The 18,658-nt window shown below is 36.5% G+C and overlaps 1 protein-coding gene across 1 annotated transcript; it reads right to left on the bottom strand.

The window, feature by feature from the left end:
* Positions 1–2,863: 2,863 nt before the first annotated feature.
* ANGPTL5 (angiopoietin like 5) lies at positions 2,864–17,442 on the bottom strand. Its single transcript, XM_013178080.3, has 8 exons — positions 15,999–17,442; positions 14,066–14,213; positions 13,044–13,147; positions 12,381–12,474; positions 11,368–11,468; positions 6,795–6,915; positions 5,554–5,739; positions 2,864–4,974 (listed from the first exon to the last, which is right to left on the bottom strand). The coding sequence occupies exons 1-8, from the start codon at positions 16,095–16,097 to the stop codon at positions 4,655–4,657; spliced, it is 1,173 nt and encodes a 390-aa protein (XP_013033534.1). The 5' UTR covers positions 16,098–17,442; the 3' UTR covers positions 2,864–4,654.
* Positions 17,443–18,658: the final 1,216 nt, after the last annotated feature.

Genomic DNA, 18,658 nt, shown 5'->3' with positions numbered 1-18,658 from the left:
ACTGAATCATTTTACCTACTGTGCTGGTTTTTGTGGGTATAGAGTTAATTTTCTTCATAGTAGATTTTATGGTGCTATGTTTTGGATTTGTGGCCAAAACAGTGTTAATAACACACTAATGTTTCAGCTATTGCTGAAGAGTGCTTACACAGCATTAAGGCCTTTCCTGTTTCTCACCCAGCCCCAACAGGGAGCAGGCTGTGGGTGGGCAAGAGGTTGGGAGGGGTCGTCCCATACCATATGGCATCATAACAGCTGGGGGAGAGAAGGAGGAAGGGGAGATATTCAGAGTTATGGTGTTTGTCTTCCCAGCTGTTCAGTGTGATGAGCCCTGCTTTCCTGGAAATGGCTGAACATCTGCCTGCCAGTGGGAAGCAGTGAATGAATTTCCTGTTTTGCATTGCTTGCACATGCAGCTTTTACTTTATCTATTAAACTGTCTGTCTCATTTTTACTATTCTGATTCTCTTCCCCGTCCCATTGTGGGGGAGTGAACAAGTGGCTGTGTGGAGCTTAGCTGCCGAATGGGGTTAACCCACAACATCTACAAAGAGAAGGAACTCTAACCTACAGAGAACACACTGTCTGCCTTTGACCTTGCTAGTGAAACTGTATTTAGTGGTATTAGAGCATATTTATTGAGCTCAATGCAGACTCTACAAATTGTCTTGGAAATGTTTTTATCCTTCGAGGAACAGTGAATATTCTCTTGTTCCCCCAGTACAGATTTGGAGATTTTTTATTTTTTTTTTGTGCAGTTTTACAATTTAACATAGATTCATTTTTCAGTGTCTGTTTGTGAGAATGATCTTTCAAGCTTCAACTACCTTTTCAGGCCCATCTCCTCTGTGATTTATTACTACCAGCTAATCTAAGCAATGTAGACAAAGGAGAAACTAAACCTGGTAATTAAATATGGCATTATCTGCCAGCACAGGTCTACTGGCTTAATTTACCACCTTCATTTTTAAGCAGAGCTTCTTACAAATTCAAAAGGAGTCTCAGGGTGTTCATAGACTTAGCACTATACCTAGCATCTAGATTTCCTGCTTAGACTCTTTCTTTCTTTCCACAGGCTTGGACCTAGTTGTCAGCACACAAGTCCTACTTTCAAAGTTTCAGGCTTTCATCAATACCATTAAATGTCTGTCAAATCTAGCCACTGCCATTCTCCACTAGGCTTGTTGTACTGCAGCGTGGAGACTCTTTCTGACATAATAGCCCTAATAGAGTAACAACATCCAGGCTTGCAGCCAGAGTTCATACTCTTTAAGCAGTGACATATTGCTCTAATGCTTGTTAATGTGGAAGCTGTTTCATTTTAATATCTGCCTTTATAGGTCTGCTGGGTCCACACTGCTGTTAGAAAGGGATTGTATTCCTGATAAACCTGGAGTGGGAGGGAGCAATAAAGAAGGTGTACATAATCTCTCACCACCTCCAACTCCAAAGACTACAGGAAGTATACTAGTTACTGCAAGGAGTTATTCAGTCTCTTACATCCTCTCTAATCCTCATCACACTCCCAGCAGAGTCTGACAACAAAATCCCCTGTGCTCAGAGAGTTCAGTCTCTCCGATGAGCATCAGCTACCCTCACTCCCACAATCCCTCTTTAGGGCCTGTGATACTTTTCCTCAAGCTACTTCCCACCATGTTTCTGCTACAGGGCCCCATTACTATAAGGATAGTCCTCGGTTTCTCTCTAGCAGAGACTAACCTCCTTCTGCTCTTAGAAACATTTTACCTCCAATTGTTTAAGACTAGTCTGGAACAAAAGAGAAAGACAAAACTCTTCTCTCCCTTGACTTTGTAACATTACATAAACCCTAGCAGAAGCTTCATTTCTTCCTATAACTGCATATAATTTTGGAAAGTTCTAAAACATAGTAGTTCAAACCCGAGAGTGGTCCCTCACAAAAGATAAGAAGTCAGGCAAAAATACCAGGAAGCCTGAGAAGATGAGCAAGGAGCTCCTGGCCAAGAAGGAAGCATAGAGAGAGTGGAATCAAGGATGGGCAGCATTGGAGAAACACAGAATCATTGTTCAAGTGTCCAGGGATGAAGTTAGGAAAGCTAAAGCTTGTTGAATTGAATCTGGCCAGGGATGTCAAGGACAACACAAAGGGCTTCCATAACTTCATCAGTGGCAAAAGGAAGACTAGGAAAAATGTGGTCACACTGCTGAATGAGATGGGAGACCTGGTTACACACGGAGAGACAGCTGAGGTATTGAAAGCCGCCTTTGCCTCAGTCTTTATCAGTAAGACTGGCCTTCAGGAATTTCAGGTCCCAGAAACCAGGTGGAAAAGACTTGAGCAAGGAAAATGTACACTTGGCGGACAAGGATCAGGTGTGGGAACACTTGAGGAAACTGTATATTCATAAGTCTGTGGGCCCTGATGAGATGCACCTACAAGGGCTGAGGGAGCTGGCAGATGTGATTATGAGGCCACTTTAATCTCATCTTTAATCATGGTGACAGGGAGAAATGCCCAAAGACTGGAGGAAAGCAAATGTCACTCTAATCTTCAAGAAGGTCAAGGAGGACCTGGGGAACTGGCTGGTCAGCTTCACCTTGATCTCTGGGAAGGTGGTGGAGCAGCTAATCATGGAAAACACTTCCAGGTGCATGAGAGAGAAGAAAATCATCAGGTGTAGTCAGCATGGATTCACCAAGGGGACGCTGTGCCTAACCACCCTGACAAGCTTCTATAAGGAAATGAACGACCAGCCTGGTAGCTGGGGATAGAGCAGTGGATGTAGTTTACTCAGACTTCACTAAGGCTTTTGACACTGTCTCCCATACAATTGTCATAAACAAGCTGGATGGGCAGAGAGTGAAGTGGATAGAAAACTGGCTGAATGGCAGAGGCCAGAGGGTGACACAAAGTCTGGTTGAAGGCCAGTTACTAGCAGTGTTCTCCAAGGGTCAATACTGTGTCCGGTCCTGTTTAGCATCTTCACTAATGATCTGGATAATGGAGCAAAGTGTACCTACAGCAAGTCTGCAGATGACACAAAACTTGGGGGAGTGGTGGATACACCAGAGGCCCACGCTGCCATCCAGAGTGATCTTAACAGGCTGGAGAAGTGGGCTGACAGGAACCTCTTGGATCTCAACAAGGAGAAGTGCAGAGTCCTGCACCTGGGAAGGAACAACCCCAGGCACCAGGACATGCTGGGGTGCACCTAGGTGGAAACCAGAAAAGCAGAAACGGACCTGGGGGTCCTGGTGGGCACCAAGTTGAACATGAGCCAGCAATGTGCCTGTGCAGCAAAGAACCCTGACACTATCCTGGGCTGCATTAGGCAGAAGTATCACCAGCAGGTCCAGGGAGGTGATCCTTCCCCTCAACGCAGCACTGGTGAGGCCTGGAGTCCTGTGCCCAGTGCTAGCCTCCCCAGTACAAGGGGGACATGGAGCTACTGGAAAGAGAGATTCTGTGATCCTGAACTGAAGATGATTTGCACTCACTATCCTAATGCTTATACATAGTATGAGACAGTAAAAATGAAGATTATAGTTTTTAACTGATTTAATTCCATGTGTTGCTACAGAGCTAACCTGCTAAAACTGAAGCAGAGATGAAAAACACTGTGCTCAGTTTCTACAGAATAGGTACTGAGTTCCTGAAACACTGCTGTACTGACAATATTCATATTTTTATTGATATTATCCCATTTTTATTGATAGGAATTCAAACACTTCACACTGCTTAATTTAAAATATATTTACACTACTCCAATCTTTTGTTCATTATTACATTAACATTCACAAAGTAAATGCCAGTAAGAATGAAAAAGACAATATTGTGCCCATATATCCAAATATTAAAACTCCAAAGGTTATATGAAATATTACACATTTTCTTTGAAATCAAGTGTCCGTTTTCAGTGAATTGTGAAAGAGACAAATCTTAACGGAAGAGTAAAAACCTGAATATGAAATACATTGACTGTGAAACTTAAGTACAAAACGGACTGTAGTTCTTGCACATCAGGATCTACCTTACTTGTATAAAAATCAGATCCTGACAGTATACAATGCTCAGGATTCACACAATACTCTCAAGGCCTGATTTTTATACAGGGGAGGTATTACAAGGTATACAAGTAAGAAACCTTACATACACTCTGACATGAGCCAGTGTAATCTTGCTTGATAAGGAATATAGAAAGAAGAGCTGGTTATGGAAAATCAACCTAAATTGAAAAAAAAAAAAAAAAAAGGTATTTTTCCAAAATATGATTACTGGAATGACGGGTATATGATGCTTTAAAGAAAACTTCCTGCATTTTCTTGGCAATTCAGATATGCAGAGAGCATAGAAGAAACACATTCAAAAGTCAGAATTATTCTCCTTATTATAATTTTTCCACTGACTGAAATTGCATAAGAAGCAGATAAACAAAAGCTGACAAACACTAAGCTTCATCATTTATTTCTGAAAATCCTTTTCTTAGGGCCTACTTACTCAAGTGGGAACAGTACAAATGCTGACATTTCCTAATAAAAATGAGTAACTGTATTATGTAAATATCTAATAATGTTTTAAGACTGAACTGTTTTACTGAAAATGAAAAGTGTTAATGTTGCAGTGATACTTTTTCCCACATAACTGCAAGAAGAAAGGCATTTCTATTTTCATAGGTTAATTGAAATACGGATTAAAGGTTCTCCGAATTTTCATTGAAACTGATTTAATTTTGACAGGTTTGTTGTTCACTGTCCATGTATCCCAGTGAATCCCAGTTGCAAGAAATCTACCTGTGTAACGATGAACACCGTTAAGATTTGCAAGGCCACACTGGTTGAACCACCATCCAGTGCTGTCACTGAAGTTACTGCAGCTCTTTACAGGCTGTTGTTTAATAGTGCACACTGGCCTACATCCATCATTATCAACATCAAATGTGCTGAAAGGCATTGAATTCTGATTATCTTCTTTTCTGTATCCTCTAAAGGCATCACCTAAGTGCAAGAGATAAAATAGAATGATGATAAAGGAGTTATTTATGAAGAAACACTAAAAACTTTTCCTCTAAAATTACCAGAAAAACAGATTTCCTCAAAAGCAGTTCAAGACAGCACTAATGAGTCTATAATGTGTTGAAGACACAGGAAAGGAAAAGTATAAAATACTCAGAAGTACGGAAGAAGTGATGGAATATCTTTACCTTCCTGTTGCTCTTAGTGATACACACTAAGTCTGAAGGTAAAGGCTTCTGTCCTCAAAGACAGTGGGGGAAAAAAAAAAAAAAAAAGAAACGAGAAGAGCTGTTAACTGAAGATTTTCCAGGAATGTGCCCAAAGTTCCAGAGTGAGTCATGAGATGAAACTGAATTGTTTAAACACAGACGTCAGTGATTACTGGTTCTATTGTCTTACTAAAAAATAATGTTTCGTACAGATACAGGTAGAATAAGGCACCAACGCTTTCAGAGAATAACTAATACTTTGATAATAAGTGAACATTCTTGCATATTAGTAAACATGAGGCAAAACAAAATTAGAAAAATCTTTAAATTAATTAAAGAAGGAAGTTCTTACCAGCATTTCCTGAATAATGCCCCAAATGGATTTTAAAAGAACATGCTTCATCCTCTATCCAAAATCCATCATACGCTGCATAAGCATGCTTGTCATTTTCTGATTCCAAATCCACATAAAGACTGAAACTAGTTGCTTTTTGGTTTACTATATGAAAAATCTTCCTCAATCCAAGCCAAAATTCCCCTGAAACAGAAATATAATGTATAGTCTATAAATTTCTAGAAACAAAAAGTGTAGCGTCTGCTAGTTTTCTTATTTTTGTTCCTGAATCAAATGTCTGATAGGCATATATTCCTTTGAAAGGGTAAAGAAAGTAGAGTGGTCTCCTCACTTCAGTGGAAAAATCCATGAAAAAATTCACGTGTGCATCATCTTTTTTCTCTGCAACAATATTAGAACTTTGTACACATGATGACTTTCAAATATTCATCTCCAACCTACTTCAGAAGAGTATAAAAACTAGAAGTGCTAAAGGTCCTCTTAACTAAACAGAACTCAGTAGTGCTCCTAGAGACAATACTGAGAAAAAAATGACAGTATGGTATGAAATGCAACAAAGCTCAAACCCTATTCTCGAGATTTGCTGCGCCTGTAAATCACGCTTTTTTCCATGAAAGGTTGCTCCATGTGACCTGAACTTCTTTGTATAGTTGAAAATATGTGTGTTTCATTGCAATCCCAGATAAACTCCTGAAAAAGCAGCTGTTTTTAGGCTAGCTGGATGAGAGATGGCACTAAACAAATTAATACCACAGCAGTGTTGGTATTAGCTACTGAAATATTTCCATTCTCTTTCTAACCATTCCTAATGGTATAATATTGCTGATTTTTCTTTCCTTCAGGAAAATATTTTGCAAGCATTATTAAAGCCACATAAGGCTTTTTTAAATCTGAAAAAAGATGGGGAAAATACAACTTATACATATTTCAGGATGACAATATTGCAACATATTAAACACTTCTTGTGAGCAGAATACAATGGCTCAAGATTCCTGTAGGGTGATGTCATTATTGAGAAGATTAGAGAATAGATTTGACGGAGGGGAAAAATAAAACAAACAAACAAACAAACAAAAACTCTAAGTATAACTAGAAGTATAACTAGAATACTTCTTAAGAAACAAGAACTTTATTCTCCATACTCCTAAAAAAAATACACAAGTTAGTGGAAACGTAGCTTACATAAAGACAGCAAAAACACTGGGTCCAAAGCACTTAAGAGTATCTAAAATTAATACCAGATAGGTCACCAAATCCATCCAGATATTCAGACCATGTTCTCTGAAATGTAATGATTCCATCAGTTCTTTTCTGAACTACAGTCCATCCACCTCCTTGAAAATCCATGTCACACAAAACCTAACATAGACATAGATATTATTAAGTATTCTTGAAGAAACTATGAAGAATAAAATAACATTTTAAACAAAATAAAGGTAGACTATTCTGATTCTTGCTAAACAATGTACCTTTCAAATATTTTAACAAAAAATCTTGAACAAAATTAAGTAATTAACCTGCAGTATTTTCCTTTATGTTCTTTTTAGTCTGCTGCATTTGGAGACTTCCTCAACCAGTGCAAACTATTGTGTGCAAATGTCTGCTCACATCAGATGTAAAAAATGCACTTTGATAAACACTAATATATATTAATAGCAGCGTGAAGTGGAAGCAACACATAACATCATGTATTACTCTTGCAAAAAATTACAGATAGAGGCAATAATAATGAATATACCTTTATTTCAAAAAAGCAAAATTGACACTACTTCTTTTGTGTTCTCCCCTACCATCGTACTTTCCTCCCAAGAAAGACTGTCTTTGTGATCCCTGGGAGATGCAGAGCCCTTAAAAGGTGAGGGAATGGAAAAAGTGATAGTGATAAGCCAGTATATAATCATTTATGCTGGAACAGTGGAAAACTGTACATAAAAAGGGGCCCCAATCCAGGAAAGTCTCAATGTGAACATTTAACAGCCTGCAACTGAGCAGTCCCACTGAATACACCGAATCAACTCTCAAATTTCTTGCTTTATGAGACATCGCTAAAATTTGTGCCCAATGGTATGTCAAATGGCAATGGTCCAGCTGCTCTCTGCTCTACTATGGAGTATCACGTTCCATGGCACATTTTCTCCTCAGCCCATTTAACTTTAGACACATAATTGAGTTCCCTAAATAGGGCACCTAATTGTGCTTGTCTCCCCTCTAATCCCCCTTCTAGAGAGAAGTGGGCATTCAGAATGTGGCTCTGGGAAACCAAGATCTAAATCACCTTCTGCAGGTGGCAGATACTTCCCACAGTCTACAGAAAGGGCCCTTTAGACTCTTGGCTGCACTCAGGGATTTCAGTTAAGTGCCCAAATTAAGTGCAATGCATCCCAATCACTTTGGGTATTTTTCAAGTATGTTCCCAGTGCCAGTGCTTCATCAGGTCTAACAGGAATTAAACATTCTTGACATCCTAATATAGAGGGGTGCATATTGCACGTTTAGACAGTGCAACCACCTAAGGAGCAGTCTGAGTTTTACATGTTGCACCCCCATGGTGTGTACCACTCAGATACTTGGCATGAAACCAAAGACTTTTCCCTTGGCAGGAGCACATCAACATCATACTCAGACCTTCTGTGACTTAACATCTATGAAAGACAGGCAGGCAACAAAGCTGCAATGTGATCTAATTAATGCAGCTTGGGCAGTCTTGGATCCTCAAGTAAGTCAATGCCACTAGATGCTTTGAGCAATTCTTATAACCCAAATACTGAATGAATCATAGTAAAGGTCATGTGCATGAAAGTACAACTGGAAAATCATTGGCTTTACTCCCTGGAGAATCATGTGTTTATTTCAGTCACCCAAGGGAGGTGGAACTCGAATAAAAAGAAATATGTATGATTCCAAAATGAGTGTTTAGATACAGATACCTAAAATGCATTAAAAATAACCCTATTGACTCATCCATTGTCTCAAGAAGACGATTGCATGCTTGGCTACTCCTGTTACTATCAATCAGAAACAGAAGAGGAGCCCAGTTAGTCACAACGTCAAACCCCGGTCCAATATAAATCAGTGGGAGTGGTGATAATTCTCAGAAGGAGCAGATTTGGGTCTACATGAAAGATCATCAGCTGATTACTTAGATATGGCACGTAAACATACTGCAGCTAAGCAAGAATATGAAATAGGTACACAAAAAATAGTCATTGCTGTATTTCTTAATCCCTTATATGCTGGAAATGATGTGACAGCTTTCTTTCTTAAAGCCTTGTAATAGTTAATCCACTTTACAGCTTGTTTTACGTCCCATATCCTGCAAGGTATCCAGGGCATGATTGTGCCAGGTACAATTTAAACTAAATGAGCAAGAAGTTGCTTCTACTGAATATTTTCCCTTTCCACCTTTAGTGTGCATAAGAAATATATTACAAACAACTGTGCAGTTTTGCTGACCCACCCTGGAAGTATCTTTGATTTAAATTTACTCATCAGGAAAGGAATCAGAAAGTGAGAATGATTCAGTTTTCCTGAGGAGAAACTGTTTTTAATTGCCTTGTGTTTGGATGCTCAGACAAAAGGCCATTTGAGACTAATTTTCTGAGATGACAAGGAACCTGCAGCTCACACCAAAACTGCGTATTCTTAGGGCTCCCTGAATTCAGTTTTAAATTAGCTCAAGTTAAACATCTAAAATCTATGCTCACTTTTGAAAACGTGCCATTTCAAACATGAAGTCATGAGATCACGAGAAATTTTTAAAATAATTTTCTTAATTTATCTATATATGCAAATTATTCTAGAGAAATTGTTTTTTTCAGATACATTTAAGGGGCAGCTAATTTTCTATTGCTGAAAAGGTCCTCATTTAAACAAATTGTTTCATACTGGCTTTGTTTTCTGTTTTTTATTTTCTTAATATGGTTTTCTACCTGTTTGTATTATTCTTATTTTGCTAGTCTTCAAATCTTCCAAAATACATGGCTATCAGCCTCTTAAGTGCATTACAATTTATTGTTTATATTTTAATGTCTTGATTTTTTTTGTTCATCCAGCATTTCTCTTGTACTCTTTTTATGCTTCAACACATGCAAAAAATTCATTAAACAGTTTTCCTTAAAATAACATTCTGTAGGGAACACACATCCTTTAGATATTTTTCTCTGAGAACTTTTTGGCACTATTTTTTCATTTCTGTGTAACATCTACCAGACAAGAAATGAGACACTCGTTTCATGAGTGCAGAGATTTCTTCTCATTATTTATTGTTACCTTGTGGTTTTAATCAAATTATTATGATTTTCCCGTTTGTTTCTTGTTCTCCTTAAGGAACCTTTCCACCCATATAACTGATTCTCTGTTCTTTAGACACTGGCAGTAACTTCAAATGTGGAAAAATGTTAAATATACTTTTGAAGTGAAAGGAGCTTTACCATTCCACATGAATTTGCCAAAAGCTATGACCAGACCAAGCAATCACTTTTCTCACATAGAGAGAAAAGTCATACCATCTCTCAGTAAAAGTAATCTGGGTGAGGCATAAATATTTCATCAACAGGATACCCCTCAATCCAGAAGAAAGCAAATGCATTTTTTGCTATGGTTCAGCAGAGGTGAGGCAGACAGCATTTTCTGCATACTTATAAACATGATTATTCTGCAAACACTTCTACCTGTCTTTGCCGTTATTTTACGTGGAATGAACTTGCTGATGAGCTACAGATATTCTCCTTGAGCTCACTACATTGTATAGGGAGAGCAACAGACTTTTCTATCAGGGGTCTACAGAACCAAATCCATTATGTCTTTTGAGATCCCAGGATACTTCTGAAGCTTTTTCATAACAATGCTGAGCTCTTTTTCATTGCATTTTGTAGATTTCCAACTGGCTAGAGATAAAGGGATTCATCCTTCCTTTGTTATATAGAAAGGAAGACTTTAAAGTTAGATATTAAATTTTGCTATTTATTAGCTGGCTAAAATTCCACTTTTTTTTTTTCTCTGAGAAGTAATGACCCCAGCATGTACGGCAAAATTGAAAGTTTGTAAGTGCTGTATCTGCCTTTCCACTATGCATAAGAAATTCCTAAGTAGAACAACCCAAAATAGAAATAAACTGACAAAAAAAAAAAAAAAAAAAAGTATTCCTTATGGTTGCATGCATCTGGTCATAGGAAACATGACTTCATGCTGCACTTCATCCTTTCTTCTTCATCTTAAGAATTTATGTCCTACAATGACTGGATATGAAGACTATTAAGTTTAGATGCTCTCTACCTTGAGTCTGAGTGATACTGGTGCTCAGACAAAAGCTTAAGCACCTATTTCTCAAGCTGATGTACATCTACACCTATATTTAGATGCCCAGACAATATCACGGTCCAAGCTATAGATATCAGCATCACCTCTCAAGAGAAGGCAACACTATATAGTTGTCCAGCAAAGCAAAAAGTCCAATTTTAGGTCCAAATGGATCAGACTTTTGGCTCTTTACTTTCCATCTCTAGCATAGAAGAGAACAGCATTTTTCAATGTCCAAAAGGGAGGCTTGAATTTTTCTTCAGTTTTCCTCTTCTGTATATTTTTCACTGTATTTGAAAACTGATGATGGGATATTATGAGAGATTAAATTTCTTTGTAGAAACTGAGAAAATTTTCCAAATTATAGTAAAGGCAGGCACATTTGGATGTTTTAATACACTTCTTATTCATATGTTGGGATACTGTCAAGGAAAACACTTTAAATCTATTAAATATATTCTAAGTGCATATTCTTAAGTAAATTGTGCCTAACGTGAGAGAGAAATCTATTACCTCAAAAGGATAATTTGATCCTTCCGGATGAATAATGTACAGACCAGTTGGAGTTTTTGAAACTGAACCGATGGTATCTTTAATATCAGTGCAATCCAAACCTAGAGAACAAAGTATTTGATGAAGCTTGTTAGCACAACATGTTAAAAAAATACAGCTTAAGCACAAAAATATTAATTTTGTTGGGAACTTATGAATGATCTCAAATATTGCCATGAAAAATTAAAATCATGTTTTGTCATGAATTTACCTTATAAATGAAATTTCTCTGAGCTCCATTAAGCTTGGAAAGAAGAACAAATTGCATTCTATTGAGAAAGTTCTATCTCATCTCAACTGATCTGATACAGAAAGTAAAGATTTTATATCTGGGTCTTATTTTACAGATTGTATTTGGGCAACACTTGTACAGAGTAAAAACACAAATTATCCAGGGAAGGATGTCTTCTTCCTGGAAATATTTGTATCTATATTTACAAAAGCTTTCACATCATAATGTTTATATAAAATGTTCTTTGCTTCTAAGTGTTAAGTCAGGTCTGTGTTAGACTCAAGAAAGCAGTTCCTAAGGTTAGGAGGAGTGCTTAGAGGTAACATTTCCTGTAGTTGGAATAGACACTGTAAAGACGAACAGTGTACAAGTGACTTCCATTACATTTGAAAAAAGGGTATTGCAAATGCTGAGCACACTTTATTTCATTACAAAAGAAAGTACCCTTTAGCAACATCAGACCTGAACTGATGAACTAATGATCATGCTTGGTATTTTGCATAAAAATCAACAAGGTGCTAAACAGAATGCCCACAATTATCAGCTTGCAAATTATTTAAACCTGTCCTTACATAGATTCTTACATAGTTCACAAATTTTCCAGATTTTGTGTGTGCATACTAACACAGAATAAATACTGTACATGTTATAATTGCTTGTTTTTGCTTTAACTTGTTCTTTGTTAAGATACTCTTAAAGATAAAAAACGAGGAGGTCAAGACTAAATGTGAAAAATACTTGCCATGAGATTGAACTGCTTTGTAAGGAAGTGGATCCAAATGCTTTCTTAAAACTTCTGCATTCAGAAGAAGAACTCTGTTCATGAGTTCATTCACCTGCAAGTTTAAATAAAATATCTTTAAATATGGTGCAGTGAGGAATTTTGCATTCATAGGATGTTCTTTTTGATCCCTAGTAAATAAAATCTGAAGTTCTGATGTGTTAGTGATTTGTAACTTCATTATGTGAATTGATCCAACTTTTCACTTATTGCATCCAAAATCATTTTTAGGCACAACTCTGGTTAATTCAAGAAAAGTCCTTCAGTTAGATTAAGCCTTTTAACCTGTATTGAGTGCACAGTGTTTGTAAACTACTACCAGAGTTAATGATGATATAATGTCGTGCATGCAAATACACTGAGATATATATATAACCATATATATAACCACATATATAACCAATATATAATCAATATATAATCAATATATAACCAATATAAGGAGTGCTAATTACTCCTTATAGAAATGGAACTCACACCTTACCCAAAGTACAAGTAATGGTGATAGAGATTCTAATTCTACTGTTCTAATGATAAAATAATAATAAAAAAAAAAATCCTCCATTAGACAATAAGTGTAGTGCTAAATAATAATAAAAAGCCTTACGATAAAGAAAAAAGTACCTGATTAGAAAGGTAATCCAAGGAAGACTGTTGATCATCCATCATGTTTCTCACCAGCTTTTTTGTGCTTCTTGCGTATTCAACAAGAGAGTTCTGTAAATTTCCTTTGAAAGAAATATGTTCACCCACTTCATTAGCCCAAATTAGAAATATTCTTGACCAAATAATGACATGCTTATTTAAGATATCTAAATGAATATCGAAGGTGTTTACCCTTAGGTTACCTAAAAAGATGCTAAGTATCTCAGTCTCGCTCATTGCAGTGCAGACATCTTAAGAAAAGACGACTCTTCATAAGATTTGAAGAATTTCATCTTCAGCTACTCAAATAACCAGTTAGTGGATACAACACAAATATAAATGCAACTGATAAAGGATAGATATGTAAGGTTTCCTACAATTCTACATTTTGTTCATTCACTATTCTATTTACTCATGCTCTTGTTTATCTCCCTGATGCTAAAAATACAAAAAACGAACTTGTCAGGTAATTAATAATAAATTTTAAAAATCATATGAGAAAGACAAGAATTTTGACAAAATTTTCTGAGGCTGGATAGCATCAGTTGATATGTAGTTTGTCAAGGTGATGAATAGAGAATATGTCTTGTATAGGTATCTACAGATGGCAAGCTGAAGTACAATTTCTTCTCACTTAATTTCAGACACCTAACTCTGATGATTAAATGAGGGATAGGCACCCTAGTCTTCCTCTCTAAGGAAAAACTACAGATGTTCAGAGGACAACACAGACTTACATGGAATGAGTTGTTGCCTGGATTTGCCTGTTCCCACCAATAATTATGAAGACAAACTAGCATGATAAACTTTGTCATCCCAGCTGCACACAACACCCCAAATCTTCTGAACAATATTCAGCCTGGGCTGATGGGTCAAAGCCTGTCACATGTGCTCAAGAAGATTAAAAAATAAATTAGCGCAGCAAAGCATAGCATAGCAGAGGATTGCGTAGCATGGCATTGCATAGCTTGTTGTGGAGAGTATTCTTTATGAATACATACTGCACATGTACTGTTTTTCCCCTCGTAAAATTTTAGCTTGAACATCACATGGTACAAGGCATTGTTCTTTTTGTTTTGAAATATCTGCAGATTTATTTTTCTCTTCTGCCTTGAGTGGTTCGTCCACAGCTCCAACATTCCTTGTGCCCTGTTGTACCAAACAATGGAGGGGGAAACAAATTGATCATAAATGTATGTTAAATAGCTCAGTCTGCCAAAATGAAGCAGATTACTCCATGGATCTTCCTTTACAACCTGTCTTTTTTTTTCTTTTTTCTTTTTTTTTAAAGTTTTATCAAGCAATACTTGACAGAGCTGAGACCTAGGCCTATGAAGTATCTTCTGCTTAGCCATACCCCGCGAGAGTGTCAGAGGTAAAGAATAACCTCTATCACTTTTTAAAATACCGCCAACATTTCTGCTGTGGTATCTCTACCTGTGAGCACTGCGAACTGGAGGCCACAACTCAAAAATGCTTGCGTTTAAGAAGACTACATTTCAGGAACCACCACACCCAACAGACATCTCAAATGCTAACAAAGTTAATTTCACTGGACAGGAGAGGGCTTTTGGATTTACCACGTATTACCAAAACACTTTCACTCTGCAATGACCCTAAATTAATGACTTAGACTCTGATCATGGAAATACTTCCACAAATTGTTAATCTATGCACACAAGTAGTCCCAAACAGATTTGCAGACAAACCCAACATTTAAAATATTTTAAATGCTCTTTCAGAGGAGAGAGTAAGGGGACTGTATTCACAGGGATAAAATATCTGAAATGGTAACAATCAAAGCATTGGCAAAAGTAGTTTCAAACTGCTGCACTTATTTATGTCATTTTAAAATAGTATTTTCATACATAATATTTTTTCTTCCACGGTGCCAGGTAACATAATATAAGTGAACGTCTCTGATTCATCACTTAAAGAAAAGCTAAAAGTAATCTCTGAAATATATGTCATTGTAAAAAGGCTAAGAACCCTTTCTCGTTTGTCTTTGTTTCTTAATTCCATAATCTCAGCAAGGCACAGTGGCATGCTCCTATACTGCACTTTCAGATGTAAATAGGACCCATAGAAATGCAAAGATTTTAATGAAAAAGAAAATTTATCCAGACTTGACTGTATCTTCAGCATACTTGTTCTCCTTTCCTGCTTCAGGTTTCTCCTTTTGGTTTTGGCACTACACTGACCCCACTCTGAACAGTTTTTTTTTCCTATTTTTTTTTTTAAAAGTGAAACTAAATAAATTAATTATCAATAAATATTAATAAATAAGTAAAGGAATTAAATTATAAACAAAGATATTTTACCAAAAAAAAGTTTCTGAATTATTTTAATTGCTTTTTGTGTTTAAAGATAAATAAATGCTAGAGATCTAAAAGAATATGTTTCTTTAATATAGAAATAAGCACAGAATAAAGGAAGAAAAATTCTATAACAGTTATAAATAGATCAATTGAAACTTACAAATAGTTCACTTGAAACCAAGTTTTGTTCCACGGCTTTACCACAGCTACTCACCAGCTGTTCAGTTAAATACCGTTCAGAAAATATTTTAATCAATAATTGTGTTTTTAAAAAAGCCAACATGAAAGAGGCAATTAAATCTAACCTCAGCAATTCAAGTGAAAACTGTGATGCTGCCAAGACCAAGAGTTACTCTGCCTTTACAGTGATATAGATGAGATTAAAAATATGGCCTAACCACTGGGCTGTGATAAAAGACATTATGACAAAATTTTTCTCCTAATATACTGAATTTCTACAGCTTATTTTCTCTATCTGAAAATACCTGATTCTTCTGTATTTTCATACTTATCCTGAATACAGCAGTCTATATTTTAAAAAGCATTGGCCACTTTTCTGAGAAACTATTCAGTTATATTCACTATCTTATCTCAGCAAAGTAATTGAAAATCTTACCTTAGATGAACAAGGTTTGACATTAGTTATGACAGTCTCTCCCCAGCTGACCAAAAAAATACTAAGAGATATCAATGAAGTTACCCTAAAGCAGTTCATCTTTTACTTGAAGAAATGCAAATGTTTTGACGGGTTTCAAGTTTCTGTGGAAAGGATTGTACACTATGAAGTCCTGAGCTAACTATTCGGGAATGTGTAGAGCACAAAGAGCAGCCAACACATCACTCCTTTAATGCCTGCATTTAATAAAACGTATTTCAGTTGCACAGTAGGTTTTATATACTACACTATTTGTCTCCTGAGAGCAATTACCACTTATTACCTGTAGATGACACATCAAACATACATTGTCATTGTGGTAAAACTGTGACAGATTTTCTTATATGCTGTTTTTGAGCATTGGTATATGTGGTGCTGAGTAGCTGGGACTAATAGAAAAAAAAATCATCATTTTTCGTATTTTTCCAAAGGTTTTCATCATTAAAATAAAGATGTTTACACTGTTGTGGTGGCAGAGCACTACAATTGGCTGTGGAGACAATTTTAGAATATGTCCCAAAAGCAAATTCTATACAGAAAAGTGAATAATATTACTTTCAACTAATATTTTATATTACATTGAGAATTACTGGGAAGAAAATAGCAGTCGTTCAGTCTCACTGGTAGACCATCTTTGGGAACAGTGGTATTGAGAGTGGGACAATCATTCAAATAGAGAAATTTTTACCCCTGAAAAATGTCAAAGTACAAGAGAATGTCCTGAAAAAGAAGAAAATTAAATTTAGTCCAAAGAAACTTAATTAAAACTGTGTAGCAGACACTTACAGTTTTCACACACTCAAATACAAAATTTTGGTATCTTAAAAAATTAGATGTGATATTTTAACCAAAAAGGGAAATTGTCTTGAAAGTTCATGAAGGTCCAAGAGATTTTTAGCTATGCATGAACATTAGAGAATTTGCATTGTATGTGATCTGGCTGAACAAATGAAAGCTCAGCTTCTAGCAGACCACTGAATATATATTGTCTAAAGGACATTGAGAATACACTGTTCAACATCACCTTATGCTAGTACAGCCAATGTTCTAAATTTGTCTCAATGCTGTGGTTCATCTCTGTCCCTGTCTGAAGTTGGAATACACTGGAAATTACATTGGAAATAGCCTTTACCATAACAAGATCTGAAAGCAGTTGCAAGTGGTGGGTTAATCCAATGTTAAATCCAGATTTTAATATTTTTTAATCCAATGTTTTGTTTCAAAATTAATAGCTAATGGGCACTAAGCACCTGTAACTGGCCTCTTCCTGAGAGGAGAACATTCAGCTGCCTGTGAAAGCTTTAACAACTTAGTTTTTTCAGTATTTCACAAAATCAAACTTTAAATTTGTTCTGAAGTACCACAAAGCACATTATAGTTTTCCAAGATGAGTTACTATAATTTTACAAATGCATCAGTTGATGCTTGCCTGAAAAAAAAAAAAAAAAAAAAAAAAAAGCTTTTTATGATCCACAGTACAGCCTTGTGTGAAGGTGAAAAGATTTCCATTGCTACCCATAAACGACATTAAGGGGGAATGAATATTTCCTATACACAGAAATGGGAAGAGGAGGCAAATTTCAGAAGGGAATAATTAAAATGATCAGAACCTTGGCTGAACTCCTCCCATGCAGTTACCTACACAGATAAACTGAAGCTTGGACAAAGGCTAAAGGGCACTAGCAGATTAATCCCCCCCTGGAACAAGAAGGAAAGAAAAATGTGTTTCTGCACCAGCATAGCTGTGCTCAGGCTTCAAATAAGATTTGTAATAAATTCAGTCTGTTCTGCACAGATTTAAAAGCTGATCTTGTCACTGGAATATCAGTCTCTAGCTCACATTAAAATTTATGAAACTTCTTTCAAACCAGCTGCCAGAGCAGGACCTTCCATTTTGTAACCACTTGAGATCAGGCTGCTTGCTGTCTCAAAATAATCATACAATTCTCTAATACATGGTCCTCAGCTAGTCATCTTCTCATCCGACAGTCTGAAAGATGTCAATTATTAATATAACATAATCCTAAATTTCAGAAAGTATCCAAGATGAAGCTGTGAGTTTTGCTGGTTAAGGTCAAAATTTGCAGTAAGTCTAAAGCAAGATGCTCAAATTCTGTACTTGTTTCACAGCTCTGATGCAGTCTTCTTTGGGTGACGCTGTTCTCAATACTGATCAAGTCTTCTAAGGCTTCCTAAGTGAAATGCTGCATTTTATCAGGATAACTGGGATATTCAAAGTGTGAGTTGAAAAAACATGTAAAAAGTACCATCTAGAGGCAGAAGAGTGACAACCAGTTTTCCACCTACAACACAGAAAAGTTCAGACTGGGCAAAGAGGTGAATTTGGGGCTGTTTTTTTCTGAACTAGATGTGAAAGACTTCCATTTTAGGGCCTTTTCAACAGTGATATCTGGGATATTGTAAACATGAAGCATTTTTGGCAATCTGAGCATCAGTGGTCTTGACTGTAAAACGGTACGAGAAACACCTACTTCATAAGCTGCTACAAATATGTGCAAGGGTGTCTGTGGAGAAAAGTATTTTACAAATGCAGAGTAATATTTTTACCCTTCTGGTCAAAGACATAGAACAGCTGCACACTGAAAAAGAGAAGAATTGGT

The sequence above is a fragment of the Anser cygnoides genome, chromosome 1 (assembly GCF_040182565.1).
Source record: "Anser cygnoides isolate HZ-2024a breed goose chromosome 1, Taihu_goose_T2T_genome, whole genome shotgun sequence".
In the NCBI taxonomy this organism is placed as follows: domain Eukaryota; kingdom Metazoa; phylum Chordata; class Aves; order Anseriformes; family Anatidae; genus Anser; species Anser cygnoides.
Note: the sequence above shows the minus strand (reverse complement) of the source record. Positions and strands in the feature narration are given on the sequence as shown.

What these genes read in the sequence shown, in the direction of transcription:
- ANGPTL5 (XM_013178080.3), bottom strand. Translation starts at nt 16,097, where the DNA reads ATGAACTGCTTTAGGGTAACTTCATTGATATCTCTTAGTATTTTTTTG. An exon ending in TCAAACCTTGTTCATCTAAG is followed by an intron (nt 14,214 to 15,998) that starts GTAAGATTTTCA and finishes TTGGTACAACAG; the next exon opens with GGCACAAGGAATGTTGGAGC. An exon ending in GCATTATTCAGGAAATGCTG is followed by an intron (nt 4,975 to 5,553) that starts GTAAGAACTTCC and finishes TCTTGCACTTAG; the next exon opens with GTGATGCCTTTAGAGGATAC.